Here is an 18,860-nt window from a genome sequence, read left to right on the forward strand (position 1 = left end):
GCCAGTGACCAGCGTGGCACCAGGTGGGTACCAGGCGATGTCGGGTGCAAACAGGTGATGAGGGGTAGCTTGTCTCCGCAGCCACGTGGTCCCTGAAGGTCGACGACGTCCAGGAGTCGGCTCACGAGCTGTCCCACGCAGGCTCTCGCTGTCGGCGGTGTCGGCGACTTGATCGAAGCAAACAAGCCTTGGCAAAAGCAATTGTAGGAGGATTCAGAAATCAGCTGTTGGTTCTGACCAGCAAGGTCAGAGGGATTGCTCCTTTGGAGGGGAGCAAGGGCCAGTCTGGAGCAACCAGACCAGCGGTGTTTGTCGTAGATTTCGTCGCCAAGATGGCCACTAGCCAGCGGGCCAGCAACCGGTTAGGCGCGTCGAGTGGCAAAATGCAGAAGGGCCCCACGCAGATCGTGGAGATGCTGGAGGGCTCACCTTTGGTGCAGATGCTGCTCGAGGGTTGGGCTTCTCAGGACCCAAAGCACAACTTGGAGGGAGCCTCGGTTGTTGCACTGGTCAGCTTGTCGTAGTCGTTTCAAGATGGCTGGCTCCACGTGTCTCGGTGCCTCCACGGGTCTCCTCTTTTCAGGGACTGTGGATCGGGCGGTGAGAGGTCTGGAGGTCTAGGTCTTGTCAGTCTCTGGGCTCGGGCTCCGGCGGGAGGCGGCGGCAAAGCAGACGGTGATTCGCTGGATGGTGCTTGCGTTAGCAAGGTGGTCACTCCCTGACCACAGGGGAGATTTTCTTCAGTCTTCTGTGCAGCAGAATGTCGAAGTTCCCGTCTTCTTCTTAGTTTCAAGTTGATTCCAGGATGTCTGAAGTCTTAGGACACAGCTCCTACCTTTAAGCGGATTCTAGGGGCCGGACTACCTGCTAGGTCCCTCCCTATGGGTGGGACCAGGAAGGGGGGTGGTTACACCCCCAATCCTTTGTCCAGCTCGCCCCAGGCCCGGGACTGGTGTGCCCCAGGACCGGTTTGAACTGGCATATGCACCGAGGCTCCTTGTGAGCCACAGGCATGTCTGGTTTCTTTCAAGCCCTACCTGACCAATACACAAAATCCTGTCTGGGGTGGTGCATGCACCTCCCCTGGCAGGAAACCCTTTGTCCACACCTCCCAAGCTGGAAGGACTCCCAGCAGCAGGAGGGCAGACTTGTGTCTGTGGTGGCAGCATCCATTTTGTGGAGCTGAGGCTATGTCTGATTTTACCCGGGTTTCAGGTACTGTACATGTCGTGTCCCTCTAGAAGGGTGGAATGCTAACCCCGTCGCCAGAATTGGCGAGGGGTTAGTATTCCAATTCGTATGACACCTTACTCGACATGTTTTGATAAAGCCAAACCAAAGATAGCATTTAACCGCGAGGTTCATAATGCACTTAAGAGTATATGGTATGACGATATCTGGAAACAGTAGAAGGAAGTTGTTCCGACCACTGCAGACAGGCTCAGCTCATGCCAGAGCACCATCTCACATGGAACCAAGCACTCTGCCTTCAGGATTGTTAAGGCCTGCCATAGGAGTGACTTAGAGGTTACCAGGTGTCCCATTTAAGGTTAGGTATAGGTATACTACACCTAAGTAAGAGGTGATTACACCAACTTACCCCAGCTGAGTGATCAGCCAGTTGTGTCAGATTGTTAGGCCAAGCCTGGGGTGGCATAATACATGCTGCAGCCCCTGGCAGGCCTTGGGTACACCAATGCCCTGGGTACCTAGTGTACACTGGTACAGGGGCTGACAGGGTGATCCAACCAATTGGGTATGTACCTAGGGTACATGGAGTCCATTTTACAGAGAGAGCAGATAGCCTGAGAGCCTGAATGGCAGGATCTCAGGCCAACTAAGTCGAAAAACCAGCTAGACACTAGGCAAAAATTTGGGGGTAACCATAGTCAGATATCCACCTTCCTACACAACCCCCCCCCAAACGAAGGGAGATAAGGCTGACCTTGACCAGGTAAGCCTATATTGCCCAAGTGGCCATATAAGGAGGAACCAGCACTGGCATGGTTACCCCCTGTCTCATGGTCCACTAAGCGATCCCTCACCCTAAGGGTATCAGAGGGTCTCCACCATAGGGAATCTCTACCTTTGGTGTGTCTTGGCAAAGTAAAAGGCTGGTGTCGAGATGGAGTACTGAAGTGAGTGTCCTCAAAGTGAGACCTCAGCTTCCTCCAATCATCCTTCACCATGGATGCCTTTCTTTCCTTAACTGAGTTGCACTGTGCTCTCAGGGTCAGCCTCTGGCTACCTAAAGCTGGAGGCTGGGTCCCTTTTGTGGGCTTACTGGAGGGACAGGTCAGGTTTGGGGCCCTAAGGTCCCAGGTTTGCCTGTGCCCAACAGAATCCCTCTGGGGGAGGTCCCTAACTACCTGTAAAGGAGATCCCTCAGGAATGTTTTTACCCATCACCTGACTAGGGCTACTAGCCAGGCAATCCTCATTCTTTTGATGGGGGGGTTCTTGTGGACAGGGGCCCTCTGGGGGTCCACTGGCCTCCCTGACCTCTGCAGCCCTGGGCTGACTGAGGCAGGGTAGAGAGAGGCAGGCTACCTGCACCAGACTGGGTCCCACCTTGGAAGGGGCCACTGACATCAGAGGCTCTGCCAGGCCAGGCCTGGCTACCTCTGGGGCAGTTCCTTCACAAGGGGTGAGGTCAGATCCCTGAGGAGGCTGACCTTTTCCTAATGTCTGGGGAGAGGGAGACTTTTCTTCCTCCCCACTACTCTCAGTTTGTGTGGAGTGATCCATTGTTTCAGGCTTCACTACACCTATGTCAGTCTGAGTATAGGCTGAGACCATTACAGCCTTGCCAACCTTTTCAGGGTGGCACTCAGTTTGTGTTTGAGCTGTGACTGTCACAGCTCTGCCAGTCTCTACAGGGAAGTCTGTCTGTGCCTGGGCTGTGGCTACCACTGCCCTTCCAACCTTTTCAGGGAGGAAATCTATTTGGACAGGGGTTGTGAATGGCACAACCCCCCTACCCTTTTGTGACAGGCCTACCATTTTAGAATGGGTGTCTTGTTCAACTCCAGCCCAAGCTGAGAGTTCTAAGTCATTCCCCAGTAAGCAGTCTACAGGCAAGGTTGGGGACACTGCCACCCTTTTAGGGCCAGTGACACCTCCCCAGCTGAGACATACCTCTGCCATGGGATGACTGTTCTGTTTGCCATCAATGTTGGTCACCTGGTAGGAGAAACCAGGCAAAAGCTGCTCAGAGGGAACTAGCCAATGGGCCACCATTGTGATGCTAGCTCCAGTGTCTCTGTAGGCCTCAGCTTTTGTACCATTGATGTAGGGCTCCTGTCTGTACCTACCCAAAGTGTTGGGACAGGCAGTGAAGTTGGCAAACCCCATGCCACCATCACAGACAAGAGTATCTGCTGCAGGGGAATTGGCTAAGCCAGGGTCCCCCTGTGTTCCCCAAGTAAACCCACCCAGATTTCTGGGGGCACTCCCACCACCTGGGGGATTACTGCTGACAGTAATAGGTGGTGTGACAGGAGTAATTGGAGGAACAGTTTTGTTTTTAGCCCTTGGGCAACCGCTGTCAGTTTTCCAATGCCCAGGAGTTTTACACTCATGGCAGTAGGGCTTTTTGGCTGTGGTAGAGGAGGGAGCTTGGGACCCACCACCCTGTGTGGAGTTTTGGGGCCCTGAGGAAGGTTTCTCTTTTTCTTTATCCCCACCCTTCTCTTGAGGCTTGGTGGTATCTTTCTTTTGGTCACCACCCTGGTTTTTAGGCCTGATCCTGGTCCTGACCCATTTATCTGCCCTCTTTCCCAATTCTTGGGGAGAGGTCAAATCTGAGTCTACCAGGTGTTGATGGAGAAGCTGGTTTTGACAATTACTTAAAATCTGCTCTCTCATCATCAAATTGTACAATCCTGTATAATCAGACACCTTACTTCCCAGCAACCAACCCTCCAAAGCCTTAGTGGCACATTCCACATATTCAGACCAGTCCTGAGTCTGTGTCTTCTGGGTGTCTCTGAACATTAACCTGTACTGTTCAGTGGTTAAGCCTAACCCATCAACTAGGACACTCTTCAGGACTCTGTAATTTCTGACATCCTCTTCTCTAACAGTGAGGAGTCTATCTCTGCCTCTCCCCTCAAAGGAGAGCCATAAGATTGCTGCCCACTGGTCTTCAGGAACCTGCTGCACTTTGCAGGCTCTCTCAAGAGCAGTCATCCATTTGTGGATGTCATCCCCACTTTTGTAGGGGGGCACAATCTTGGACAGGTTCCTATTGTCAAAGACCCTATCTTTGTCCCTAGGGACATTGCTGCCACCAGTGGGTATAGACCCACTCTCTCTATGCTGCCTAGCCTTGCTCAGTTTTTCTTCCATCAGGGCTACTTCTAGCTCCTGCTTCCTGATCCTCAGCTGGGCTTCCTGCATTCTGGCCTCATGTTCCCTCCTCTGAGGGGTGGTCATCCTTTTCCTGGAGTGACCTTGAGAGCCTCTAGAGCCATGGGAAGCATTGGAGTCACCTGAGCGATTCCTTTGCCTTCCAAGCCCTGTGTTAAGTCCACTGGGGAGATCCAGTGGGTTGAACCCACTGTCAGTCCCCAATAGCCTTGGTTTAGCTGGGCCAAGTATAATACTTGGCACTGGGCTAGTTCTCCCTTCATCCTCACTACTGTCAGTATCCTTTTCACTCTCATCCTCTGTGGTAGGCATCCCATCTAAGGGGTGACTATTGGGAAGGGGTACTTCAGTGGCATCTTTAGAAGGGGGGCCCCCTGTTCCTGTCCCTAAGGGGGCTAACTGGGAAGCTTTCTTGAGTGCTCTCTGATTCTCATCATTCTGTAAGAGCTCTCTGAGCTCAGCAGAGTTTGGGTTCTTGGGCTGTTTAAGGCCTCTAAGAGTTGCCAAATGCCTGAGCTCATTCTGATTAAGGGTAGCAAAGCTGGATGGTGCCCTCTGGGGGTCACTCTCAACAGAGATGGGTACAGTGGACCCCTCTGCCCCGGCCATTGCTCTTAAGTGTGGGTGGATGTGTTGCAATCTACCTTCACTTGGGTTTACCTACTAAACCTATCTAGTAGTTGTAGTCAGGGTGTGCTACTCCCTTTGCTCTACAACAACTAAGTTCAGTAGAACTTATGTATATCTAATCTTGTTTTATATGTACCTACAGGTACCTATGTGATCTTTCAATTGGTAACCAAGAGATTACAATGGTAAAACACAGCAAGCTCAAATCCAACCGCTGCTCACCAATGTGAGAAGTTGGCCTGGTATATGCTGTTCACTAGTTCTAGTGACCACCTTGTACCATGCCAAGCAACCCTTATGGTGTGGTTGTAAGTCAACCTTTTTGGACTAGCTGCCCTAGTGGTAGCGTAGGCTAAGCAGTCTTTGAGGCTAAACTCGTGAAGCGTGTTAAGCAAGCTGTTTTACCAATAGTAACCCCCTTTTATACCAATGAAAGGACACCACACAGATATATATTCAAAATATATATGTATTTATTTATCAAAGTAACCCCTAGTCTCTTTATGAGCACAGGAGCACAAATCGTCAAACAAGATTATCACAGAATACACAGAAGTTGCACTTTATATGGATAGGCCCTGGTGGCCACTCGAACCATATACTAAAATAGTGGTATAAGTACCACGAACAGAAAAGGGAAAAGGCCTAGGGCCTCTAGAATCGCTGGGCCTACAAGGAGCTAACGTCAGTTAGTGACCAGGAGGTCCACGGGTGGCGTGTGCAGAGCAAATAGTCACACGCGGGCTCCCATAGGTTTCAATGGGTGCGTAAAAAGTACAAAGTTACTGCAAAAGGAATCTTCCGGATGACCTAGGAACTTAAGATTTGGAACACAGGCACTAGAGATGTATTACTACACATGGGCACCGGAGTACCAGCTTTACCTCACCCACAGGAAGCGGGTGCATAGGCCTCAAAGTGCGTCGGGTTTCTTCTATCTGTTCCGTTGAGCCTGGGACAAGGATGCTGCAGGCGGTCGGTCGGGAAGAGATGCAGTGGATCCAAGAGTGGATCGGAGATGTTGAAGACCTGTAAGCAGAGGGGACAGTGTTCACAGTCACTAGCCAGTGACCAGCGTGGCACCAGGTGGGTACCAGGCGATGTCGGGTGCAAACAGGTGATGAGGGGTAGCTTGTCTCCGCAGCCACGTGGTCCCTGAAGGTCGACGACGTCCAGGAGTCGGCTCACGAGCTGTCCCACGCAGGCTCTCGCTGTCGGCGGTGTCGGCGACTTGATCGAAGCAAACAAGCCTTGGCAAAAGCAATTGTAGGAGGATTCAGAAATCAGCTGTTGGTTCTGACCAGCAAGGTCAGAGGGATTGCTCCTTTGGAGGGGAGCAAGGGCCAGTCTGGAGCAACCAGACCAGCGGTGTTTGTCGTAGATTTCGTCGCCAAGATGGCCACTAGCCAGCGGGCCAGCAACCGGTTAGGCGCGTCGAGTGGCAAAATGCAGAAGGGCCCCACGCAGATCGTGGAGATGCTGGAGGGCTCACCTTTGGTGCAGATGCTGCTCGAGGGTTGGGCTTCTCAGGACCCAAAGCACAACTTGGAGGGAGCCTCGGTTGTTGCACTGGTCAGCTTGTCGTAGTCGTTTCAAGATGGCTGGCTCCACGTGTCTCGGTGCCTCCACGGGTCTCCTCTTTTCAGGGACTGTGGATCGGGCGGTGAGAGGTCTGGAGGTCTAGGTCTTGTCAGTCTCTGGGCTCGGGCTCCGGCGGGAGGCGGCGGCAAAGCAGACGGTGATTCGCTGGATGGTGCTTGCGTTAGCAAGGTGGTCACTCCCTGACCACAGGGGAGATTTTCTTCAGTCTTCTGTGCAGCAGAATGTCGAAGTTCCCGTCTTCTTCTTAGTTTCAAGTTGATTCCAGGATGTCTGAAGTCTTAGGACACAGCTCCTACCTTTAAGCGGATTCTAGGGGCCGGACTACCTGCTAGGTCCCTCCCTATGGGTGGGACCAGGAAGGGGGGTGGTTACACCCCCAATCCTTTGTCCAGCTCGCCCCAGGCCCGGGACTGGTGTGCCCCAGGACCGGTTTGAACTGGCATATGCACCGAGGCTCCTTGTGAGCCACAGGCATGTCTGGTTTCTTTCAAGCCCTACCTGACCAATACACAAAATCCTGTCTGGGGTGGTGCATGCACCTCCCCTGGCAGGAAACCCTTTGTCCACACCTCCCAAGCTGGAAGGACTCCCAGCAGCAGGAGGGCAGACTTGTGTCTGTGGTGGCAGCATCCATTTTGTGGAGCTGAGGCTATGTCTGATTTTACCCGGGTTTCAGGTACTGTACATGTCGTGTCCCTCTAGAAGGGTGGAATGCTAACCCCGTCGCCAGAATTGGCGAGGGGTTAGTATTCCAATTCGTATGACACCTTACTCGACATGTTTTGATAAAGCCAAACCAAAGATAGCATTTAACCGCGAGGTTCATAATGCACTTAAGAGTATATGGTATGACGATATCTGGAAACAGTAGAAGGAAGTTGTTCCGACCACTGCAGACAGGCTCAGCTCATGCCAGAGCACCATCTCACATGGAACCAAGCACTCTGCCTTCAGGATTGTTAAGGCCTGCCATAGGAGTGACTTAGAGGTTACCAGGTGTCCCATTTAAGGTTAGGTATAGGTATACTACACCTAAGTAAGAGGTGATTACACCAACTTACCCCAGCTGAGTGATCAGCCAGTTGTGTCAGATTGTTAGGCCAAGCCTGGGGTGGCATAATACATGCTGCAGCCCCTGGCAGGCCTTGGGTACACCAATGCCCTGGGTACCTAGTGTACACTGGTACAGGGGCTGACAGGGTGATCCAACCAATTGGGTATGTACCTAGGGTACATGGAGTCCATTTTACAGAGAGAGCAGATAGCCTGAGAGCCTGAATGGCAGGATCTCAGGCCAACTAAGTCGAAAAACCAGCTAGACACTAGGCAAAAATTTGGGGGTAACCATAGTCAGATATCCACCTTCCTACAGTCATTATGACACTACTCATAAAGTTAAACCTGTAGAAAACAAACTGCGGATTGGAGACTGGATTCATGTCAAGGATCCCAGTCACGTTCCCAAGGGAATGTCGAAATTTAGACCTCCTGCCAGAATTGAGGTTGTGACCAGGAATGCAGTGAGGACTAGCAAGAATGAATGGTGGAATAAGGGAAGAGTGGTGAAAGTGGATAATCATGATGTTCTTCCCAATGATTCTTCTTTTCCATCCAAACCTTTCTTGCATTCCTGTGTTTCCCCTTCATCTTCTTTTTCTGATATTGATGTTTTAGAACCAAGGTGCTCTTTCCATCCTGAACCCGTACGTAGGAGTAATAGACGAAATATTATCAAACCTTTAAGATATCGCAATTGATGTTCATCTTTATTAGTTATCTACTGTATGTTTATGATTTGATGTATTTATACTATGACATTTTATTTCCTGTTTTATCTGTTTTCATTTGTCGTAAAGAAGGGAGATATTGTTGTAATCTTGCATTCATTCCATCATGGTGACATGTCATTGGAATGTAGAATGTACTGTGTGAGCTTGTAGCTCAGAGATTCCAGATGTTACTGTTACTCTGACTGCAGCAGCTGTGGCTAATAAACACAAGTCTTGAAGTATCCTTGTTTGATGTCCTACATACCATCATACTTCACTACTATATGTTTCCCTCATCTTCGTTGCTTGATTTTTGCTTGCGAGAAAGTGTCACTCGTCATTGAATGTCACTCATAATTACACTGAAATTATGAAAATATCACACATAAGCAATCTGAAACCTTGGCAGCTATGCACTGTGTCACTTTTCTCTCGGGTCTCAGACTGTCAGACCTGGCCTGGTGGTGCAGCCCTGCGCTGCTGTGGCCGTCGACTCGTGGGGCCTGGCCGCAGCATGTAGAAGCAAGCACAAATTGAAGTAAGTTCATTTATAGTAAGAGTAGGAATGAGTGCTATATGATAAGTAAAGTACTCTGAATCAGATGTTCTGTATAGACTTGTTATCTTTTATGTGAACATTTGCTGTTGTAAAGTGTTCTGATAACTTTGGATCTAGCTATTGCTATATATTAATCTCAAATAAATAAGTGAAAGTTGCTTTGCTACTGTCTGTGTGTTACCTGTTGTGTGTGAGGGAAGCGCACACTGCTGCTGCCGCCACATCCTCTCCCATAGGTGGTACTATTATTCACTTTAGGCAGAAGACTGCACATTTTGGAAGCTAAAAAGTGTACTATTTTACGTAATTACCTCTTAAAGTACCCCCCCCAAACAAAATACAAGTTACAGGAGTAATTATTTTAACATGGGTTTGTCTCTGAATCTCCCTCTTATTTGTTTCCAAATGTTGACAAATATGCTGTGGATGAAATAGAAGTGGAGGTTGTCAGACTCCATTCGGGAAGGAGGGAGGGGGCTTGAGGGCTAGGGGGTAAACTGGGGCTACTAGCATTACCTTTGGAGTTGCTTAAAATGCAAATTCGAGGGAGCAGAAATTAGCGCACAATACTATTTCTGGTTTTCTCAATCTCTGTGTTTTCTTCTATTGTAGCTTTAGCAGTGCCTGTTACAAGTTGCAATGTCACAGTGGTGGCGGGTCACGAAAATGAGTAGCATTAACACAGGTGCCCAGTTAACCCCCTTCCACTATCTGTATATTGAATAAAATTTAGATTCATCCTTTAAGTGGTTTCTGATGACTATTTCTGCATAATTTGAGAGTTGCATGTTTGGGCTGGTTTTTGGGCTGCAGCTGGTCTGGTTGGGCTTATATTTGAGTGGCTTTGGGCTTGGGACGGGTCTAAAAATCTGGCAACACTGGCTATGAGTGTCTTTAGAGGTGGCTCAGTACACCGTCGGTGCCGGACCAAGTCCGCAGGCCCAAGGAGGGCTCGCAAGCCCCTGCAGTGCTCCGGCTTCGTCGGTACAGTTATGGCAGTGCTGCAAAGCAGGGATAGAGTCTCCAGCACCAGGACCAGTGATGCATGAGTGCCAGATCTGGTCGGTGGAACTCCTGCCAGTCTGCTGGAGAGGCTGGCACGACCGCCAACCTTAGTCCTCCAGGATATTCCGTGTGGAGTGACCGTAACAGTGTCTATATGCACTCAAAGCCCCAAGCAAGTTAGCGCGTTTAGAGTCAAAGAAAGTACGTCATGGGCCAGCACTCCGGGGCCCGTAGCATGTCAGAGCCCATTTCCGATGTTACAGACAAAGACACACACCTCTAAGAATCCGGGCACATGTCGCAGCACAACAGCGACGCCGCCGCAGGAACAGTTCAGCTGCGATCAATGGTAGGTCAGCAGGCACTGCCTCATAGGAACTCCCGCTCTCACCGCAGCAGCAGCCGCCATCGGCATCCGGATTTTGTTCCCGGTTGCAGTTCACAGCAACCGCGGGGACAATCAGGGTCGCTGCTGCGAGGAGATGTTTCCAGGGCCTCCTCTGCACCTGGGGAAGATTTGAAGGGAAGTTTCCCCAGGTTCCGTCCAGGACAGTAGAATTTGTCGGGTCCCGGCCAGGAGCTCCACTAAGGTGCGGCCGCCATGCTCGGCAGTTAGCCACGCCCCCCCTTGCTTTATCATTCTATGATATATAGATTTTTATTTCATTTCAGTAATAGTCCTATGATGACGATTTGTGCATTTAAACTCTCCTTCAATTTATTATATTATCAAGGGACTGTATCATATTTTTGGCCTACCTTTTTTTGTTTCTCTCATTTTAACTCTCCTGAGTGGACCAATTTGTTTATATAGCCAAATCATTCAAGGCACCATGCTTCTGGCAGGACTTTCATTCAACAACCAAATACATTGTGGGAGGTGGAGTCTTGGTTCCCATTCACTGATTTATTCGATTTCGAAAACCAACAAGAGGGCTGGACCACTGTGTCCTCAGTAACATGAGGTAACCTTGTACTTGGTATGGAAGCAGACAGGTTAGAGAAATCTTGCCCTCTCCTTCTTTTCTGCCTCATCTCCTACTTCAGCCCCTTTTCCCGCCATCCTGGACAGAAGATGTGAATAAGAAATATCTATTCAGTTTTGTTGCATTGCATATTGCAGAAAATAGGGAGTTCTTTTTGCACTCTCATGCTCTTTCAATCCATGTATCGTTTCCAGGAAACATTTCTGTAAAGGGAAGAATCAATTAACATATAATGGTTAACTCTCAATAGAATATATTTACCTGTGATTTAACTTTTGTGCCCATTTTCAGCGGCGGCTCGCCCATTGGGGCGTGGGGGCGTTGCCTCACTGCTTTCGCGCGATGCGAGAAGGCAGAAATATAAATGGTAAAAACTACCATTTATGTTTCTGCCTTCTCGCATTGCGAGAAAGCAGAAGGGCCGCTGTCTGGTTGGGGGCGGGAGGGTGGGCGGTCCTGCTCGAGGGCAGGGGGGAGTGGCTTACCCACTGTTGTGGGTACTGACTGTTTGGTCAGCCCTGGAGACGACCAAACAGTCAGTACCTACAACAGTGGGTAAGCCACTCCCCCCTGCCCTCGAGCAGGACCGCCCATTCTCCCTTGTTCTCTACCCAGAGAAAATGTCCCGGCTGGGGCGCTCGCCTGCTGCGCCTACCAGCCTTGTGATTGGCTTGAGTTGCGTTGCGTTGCGTAGGGGAGGGCAGGAACACGCAGACCCACCAGTACAGCATGGCCGGTCTTAATCGGAGGCAACGCAGGTACGTACTTTTTGTTGTTTAAGTATATGAATATTGTGCAGGCGGTAATTTCCTATGTGGAAAATTAAAAGTTGAAAATTACACTTCTTCCCACTTTTGAGAAGGACTTAGAAATAATGGTGATACCAGGAAAACATGTCATCCACGAAAGGTTGATAGTAGGCGGCAAGCACAAGGGCACAACACACGCTTTACCACACAGATATAGGTACGGCAAAATGTGCCTTGTTGCTTTAGAGTAGTGCGAGCTGTCAACAAACCGGTGATTCGTGCCATTACGCAGTTACCAAATGCCGCCATGTTTGTATTAGACACCACCATCCAGTCCCGTTTACAATAAGACGTTTCTTACTTTTAACATAGTACGCGCCGAATTAGTAATTCCACCGCACCTGTTGGGCTGGCCAGGTCTGAATGAAGGTGACACGCGATATGATGTTAACTGGAAATTAGGGCCGTTAGCTGATGGGGTCTTTGGGACTGCTGACCTCCTCAATCCACCCCTTACAAAATGTCGTCCATATGGCTGTATTCTGGAGTTTCTAAATTGAACTGCGTCATAAGTCATGCCAGACACTCCAGAGAAAGGTCAAACCGTGTTCAATTGTTCTCATGCCTCCAGTCAGTTCATTTGCGTCACGATAGCATCGACAAAAAGAGAATTTCAGTTGCTGTTGTGCATTGATTATTTAATAACAAAGTAGAAAATGACAAATGTCTCCAATTGTAAGGATTTGTGAAGAATGCTTTCATTGAACGACGCACGGGTACAAGGAGGATGAAAATCAAAGAATATCGATGCGGATGCAGAGCACATGTCCCCACACCCCGTCCCCATGCAAGGAGTGTTTATTAAATGGCGATCGACCACGTATAGATTTTTTACACGAAAAAAACGCATTCGATGGCAATCATAGTGGCTTTGGCAGCCCACAGGCACATTTTTAAATGCAAATGAAGAAGAGATACATCAAAGTTGGTCGCATTACAATCATAGTTATTGCACAAAACATTAGATTCGCGTGCGCCTGCCTTACGATTTAAAAAGATTTCTATTAAAAAGATCGGCAAAGTAAAATGTGTCTTACCTCATAGCGCTCTTTTGGGAAACTGCAAGGCTGACATAATTAGGAGTTGCAAGTTAATTATTCACTTTATAATTAATGGTGTACCAATCACTAACCACACACAATATCCCGAGACTGCCTGGAGCGCTTTCAGTACATGCTTCCCAGCAAACAGTTCATCGCTTAAATTCACTGCATTTTTAGGTCTGGCATAGAGGCAGTTTTAGCTGTTTAGCCGGCCTCATGTGTTCCCAAAAATTCATAATAAAATTGCATACATGTATAAAAACACATGGGAGTTTATTGTCAGCCCTCTTCATCAATCCACTGTTCAATTCTCATTCACATTTTGTTTCGGACCCACCGCAGCATGGGGCAGTGGACTAGCCCCCAGTAGTCCCTGGCAGTCTTCACTGTCAGTGGTGCCTTTGGCTCATGGAAATGTGCACATCTGACTAAAAAGGCATTCACTTCAGTGCCAGGGCTGGTAGGCCAACAATCTCTGCTTTCCATTCCTGGGGTTTTGAATTTATTTTTGTAATGGTTAGATTTTGTACTCATAAGGTTTTTTTTTACCAACATATGCACAGTTACACAGCATTATTTTAACATTTTATTACACATTCTTTTAATGCCTCCTGAATTTAGCAAAATAAATAAATATATAATAAAGTGCAGGCTTCCCAAGGCCACAGCTATAGGCTTCGACGAAGCTTATAACAGATTAGTTTCCATATATACGAAAACAATGCCATATGGCATTGTTTTTGCAGTTTCTTAGGCCTTTATATACACAGTGTGATGGTATACAGAACCAATGAGTCAATAGTGCTCTGAAGGTGCATTAATGATGTCATTTAACATGCCATGAGTGGTTTAATATGTGAGGCCATAGGCAGTTCATTATGATGGTGCAAGTTATGGTTAGTGAAGTTAACTGAACTGGTGAATATCTGTAATTTTTCCATTTTTGAAACATTAGTTATTGCCTCATTTTGTCACCTAACTAAAACATCACTTTAAAATGTGTGGTATTTTTCAGTGAATTTCAAGTTTAAAAAAAAAAAGTACGTTAAGGTCTTATTTCTATACCTACCCTAAAATCACTAACTTTTTGTTTAAAAATACTCCTGTGGTGAGTACCCCTTTGAACTCTCATGACGACGGTCAGGCTCGCTCGAGCACAATACTTACCTCTAACGTTTACGCCCTACCAGCCGCCACTGCCCATTTTACATCTTTTCGCTGCCATTATTTACAAAATGTTTGCCTGATTTCCAGTCATACCTAACCTGCAGGTGCCTAAACTCTACGTGTCATATTGTACATATACAAGGGAAGAGGAGTTGCCCTAACGGCTAGGCCTGTCGACCTCAAATCTGGGGAACTGGGTTCGAGGCTCGGCAAGGACGTGCAACATCCTGTGATTCTGGGCAAATTACTTAATCTCCCCGTGCCTAACAAAAATGAATGTGTCCTCATGTAACGCAACTGGTGCTTGTGTAAAGCGCTCTAATACCCAATACCTTCGGGTCAGGTTTGCGCTATATAAAACTCAGTAAAAAAACAATTAAAAAAAAAATAGGTGTATGTTACACATATACTTCGTTGACTTTGGCCTGCTAACCTTAAGTATGGGCACTTTACATATTGCATACAATATTCATGCTTAGCACCAGTAAAAATGTTCTGTTTTAAAAAAATAAAATACATTTACTTTAAAATGAGCATTTTCTAGGTCGAGCCTGCGAGTGCATGAGCTCTTACTTGCGTTTGATAATGGATTTGGAACCAACCCATACTTTACCATCCGTTGGCACCGTTGTCGCTCTTCATTGCTGTCTTCTCATTGAGCAGCACTTGCAATACATCATTTCCTTCTATTGCTGTGGTGCATGGACGAAGTACTGAGTAATTAACTTTAATTAGTACTCCCCACCTTTCATTATTTGCAGTTTTACCCGAAGGTTTTGGAGTGTGTAGCATGTGTAGTCATAACTCCAGGTGCTGAATATTTCAAGAAACGCAGTTTATTTATAATAGGGAAGCCCACGACCAGAATAGCATCCAGGCCATCTGAGGGATCAGCAGCAACTGCCTCAGCAGAACCAATGTGTGTTACGCTTTTAGAAGGTGTTTGGGAACAACAAAACATGTAGATATATAACGTCACTATGGAAATAAGAACTGCACACAACAGAGCACTTTACATGAGCACCAGTTATGTTACAAAAGGACACATTCATTTTTTTACTCGCCATTTCTTTATTCGCCCTGGAGGGATGAAGTGATTTTCCCAGAATCAGGGATGTTGATTCGACGTTAAGACTCAAACCTAGTTCTGAACCTCCAAAGCCAGAAGCTCTAGCCATTACACTACTACTTACCTTGCCGCTCGAGTTGGAATCCAGGTACCTTTCATGCAATATGACATGGTCAATGCCACATCGTAGCTCTTAAATAGCTCTATTTTAGGTCGAGCTTAGGCAGCGCATGCGCTGCTCTGCGAGGCATGCTGTATCCAGAATATGTGCTTAAAGCACTTCCTATCTTTTCTATTGGCTCCTCTTAGTGCCCTTCCTAAATGCTTGCTTTTGTTTGGTAGATATGCTTAATTGATCCTACCTTTTGTCGCTTCGGATCCTCCCAGCCGACTGCCCAGTCACATACGGTCTTACTCTATTTTTATGTATGTACCTTCTTGTGCACTCTTTTTTTTTTTTTACCCTTTCCCTCAGCTCGTGTATCAGCACAGCGCACGCTTCACAGACACCATGCTCATGTTTTGGCAGTAATGTGATTCTGTGCTAAGCTGACTGCATTAGGTTTGCTCTTGGACTCATGTATCAGCACGGCGGCCGTTTCACTGGTGCCAAGCTTCATGTTTTGGATGGTAAAGATATTCTGTGCTTAGTTGAAGGCATTCGGTTTGCTCCTCGGCTCATCTACGGTCTAGGGGCCCCGCTTCTGAATGTGATGAACCCCAGGCCCCTCCCCCTCATCACACTCATCTCACACCACTCATCTGCCTACAGTGTTCACATCTCCTGGTCTGCCGATGGCAGCTACTCCCCCCCTCTTTTTCCTCTTATTCTCTCTTTTTCTGTCTCGCTCCTCCTCACTTTCTGAAAACCATGACTTCAACAAACAGCTCATACCCTCTCTTTCCTCTCCTTTATTTTTTTCCATGTGAAATGGATCTAAAAAGGAAAGAAACACTTTGACTGCAAATGTCTTTTTCTGACATTTTTCTATTCTCAAGTGCATCCTCTGGACAAAGGGGAAAAAAAGGTACAAAATACGAAATAAATAAAGCAAAAGGGAGTGATCACAAAGTGGCCAGATTGGTTTTATTCACAACCACACACATTATTGCCACTTTAGAGTATGCCAGTGAAGCGCTACTTTTGTTTTCTCGTCTTTCTTTGAACAACATTGTTTTCCCTTGTTGGGGAAGTGCACCATTTCTGGAGGAACTGCAATACCTGGTTAATGTATAGATTTGAAAACATTTAGTGATCCTTACAGCTGTTTCTCATATTTTAGTTCAGAAAATGTGTACCGCAGCTCAGTGTTCAGGGATGTGGTCTTTTTTAATCAATACTGCTTACGATTTGTAAGGATATAAGCAACAAACATTGAAACGGGTCCCTTTTGGGCCTTGTAGTCATGTCCTTAACTGTTTAGGCAAAAACACTCATTGATTTCTGAATAATAGGTGTAAAAGCGTTACGGTGACCATGTTGTTCCTGCTTATGTTTCACATGCTTTAATTACTATTGCATTCCCTTTGAATGTTTGCTTTGTCCAGGATGTTACTTTTTTTCAGCCAGCATATTGCTCTCACTAAATTAGCTAATTTATGTAATCTTTATCGGTTTTCTTCTGGGGGTAGGCTCTGTATCACGTCTTGAGATGTCACTGATGTGATGTCATATGCAGGCGAAACGGACGGCGATGCATTACTTCACTTCCACAAACCCTACAAGTGTTGTGATCTAATGCCTGTGTTAAATTATGCACCTACTTTTTTTCTTTTTTTGCACTTTTTTATATCACGAACTCGACCCGAAGGTATTGGAGCGTTTCTTTCATATGAACAGCATTTACATCACACAAGGAAATATTCATTATGTTTTTTTTTTTTTCTTGAACCAGAGTATTAAGCGGTTTGCTAGGAATCACAGGACATTGAGGCGATGACAAGAGACGTATCCGGTTCTCCGATTCCAAACTCCTCAGCTCTGAGCGCTAGGCCACATCCTCTGTCCAATTTAGTAGTAGTGTAAGCAGTAGCCTCTGGCATGTTAGATTCACGCTTCTTTGGACTGGAGCACCGCAAGAGCATTATGTTGCTTCTGGATTTGCATACGGACAAGCTAGCCATGGAAAGCTGCTTTAAGCTCACTGCAGCCTTCCTCACCTTCAAGAAATGCGGTTATTGTCTTTTCGAAAAGAGGTAAGCCCTAGAAAACCTCTAAAATGTAAGGCATGCTGTGAAGGTTAAACTATCATTTCCCCTGGCAAGGGTAAGCTCTAAAATAGTATGAATTGTAAGTGCTGCACTGACTTGCATGTTAAGGGCTTTCCTTGCTCTGTATCCTCGGTTTGCTGCTTGATTGCAGATGCTTTCATTTTCAACAACTTCTGCCTCTGGTAAAGCTGTGCACGATAGGCAGCGAAATAACGCAGGATCACAATTGCTCAACTGCGGAGTCTGAGGTAGAGCTGTTTTGCCGTAACAGCCTATATTGGGCTTGTAGGGCAGTTGCAGCTGTATTCCACTGATGCATTTGTTTCCTGATGAAATGCCCCCTCAAATCACCCTGCATGCGAATACAAGCTTCCTGATTGTGTCTAAGTGTGGGGACAAAAGCAAGCTAATAACAATGGTGCATTTTAGAAGAAGTAAAATACTTGCCGAAATATTAGTTCCTAGTTTAAAACTAAGGGGCATATTTATGGGATTGAAACGCAGCGCAGCAAGTCACCTTGCTGTGCTGTACTAGGTTACAGAGAAAGGGCAGGAATGCACCTTATTTATTGCACTATGGTGCATTCCTGTCCTTTCCCCAGCGCTGGCACACAATTGGCTGCTTATCCCCAACAAAGGCACCTTTGTACCTTGGTGCAATGGTGCTTGCGTAGCAAGCAGGATTGTTTCTGTGGAGGAAGGGGCACCTTCCTGCACAAAACAATCATGAAAGGCTTATTCCTCCTTCTATGTGTGCTGCAGAATGCAGCACACATAGAAAGAGAAAGTAATGAGGAGAAATAAAGATATTTCTCTTTTTACATCTTTCCCGAGAAGGCATATCTTTTTGGCAGATTCCCAGGTCTACCACTTTCGGTAAATCTGGAAATGCATCAAAAACCAATGGAGTTGCGTGAGAACACCCACGCATCACCCATGGAATGTCTTCCTAGGACAGAATGGCGCAGCACAGTGATTTGCGTTACATTTCCCCAGATTTATGAAGCCACTCAGGGTCATGCCACGTGGCCTTGTGTAGTTTCATAATTCACATTTTTGAGTCCCTCTTGTACCACGTTGCATGATGCATGAGACGCAAATGGGCTTATAAATATGGACTGAAATCTGTGATGTAAGCGTCTAATTGTGTCTGAGGTCATCCATGCATAAGTCAGGAAAAGAGCACTCTATTAGACGGACAATACCTACATTGCATTATCCGACGTCATTCAGACAGGTGCAAAATCTTTGAGACTCTCCACAAAGTTACAAATGAATAGGTTTAATGCTCATATCTATTATACTTATCTTTCTACTCTCCTTATAACGCTCAGTTAACTAAAGTATACCAAGAATTGGTGTGTGAAGTGTATGCATCACCATATATATTACACATATGTATATCCAATCTCTGTCCATGCATTTACATGCGTTTCATCATTTCCACTAGTAAACGTGTCTTACACCAGGGGAAAAAAATTGTGAATTGGCCTCCGTGTGCATAGAATAAACATTTAGAAAGATGGACTAGGAAACTAGGCCATGGCTTATACAAACTGTTCCATTTACAATCTAATTTTATTTTCGACGGTTCTGCTTTAATTCACCAATTACTAATTATATATATATCCATAATGAAC

At 46.8% G+C, this 18,860-nt stretch overlaps 1 protein-coding gene across 1 annotated transcript in view; it reads left to right on the forward strand.

The window, feature by feature from the left end:
* Window positions 1–17,050: 17,050 nt before the first annotated feature.
* LOC146871549 (uncharacterized) overlaps window positions 17,051–18,860 on the forward strand; it is a 244,881-nt gene continuing 243,071 nt past the window's right edge. The window contains exon 1 of the mRNA XM_085647138.1: window positions 17,051–17,205. Within this exon, the coding sequence (XP_085503264.1) occupies window positions 17,051–17,205 (155 nt within the window). The remainder of the gene's footprint in view (window positions 17,206–18,860) is intronic.

Source organism: Triturus cristatus, chromosome 1_1 (genome assembly GCF_964204655.1).
Source record: "Triturus cristatus chromosome 1_1, aTriCri1.1, whole genome shotgun sequence".
Taxonomy (NCBI): Eukaryota; Metazoa; Chordata; class Amphibia; order Caudata; family Salamandridae; genus Triturus; species Triturus cristatus.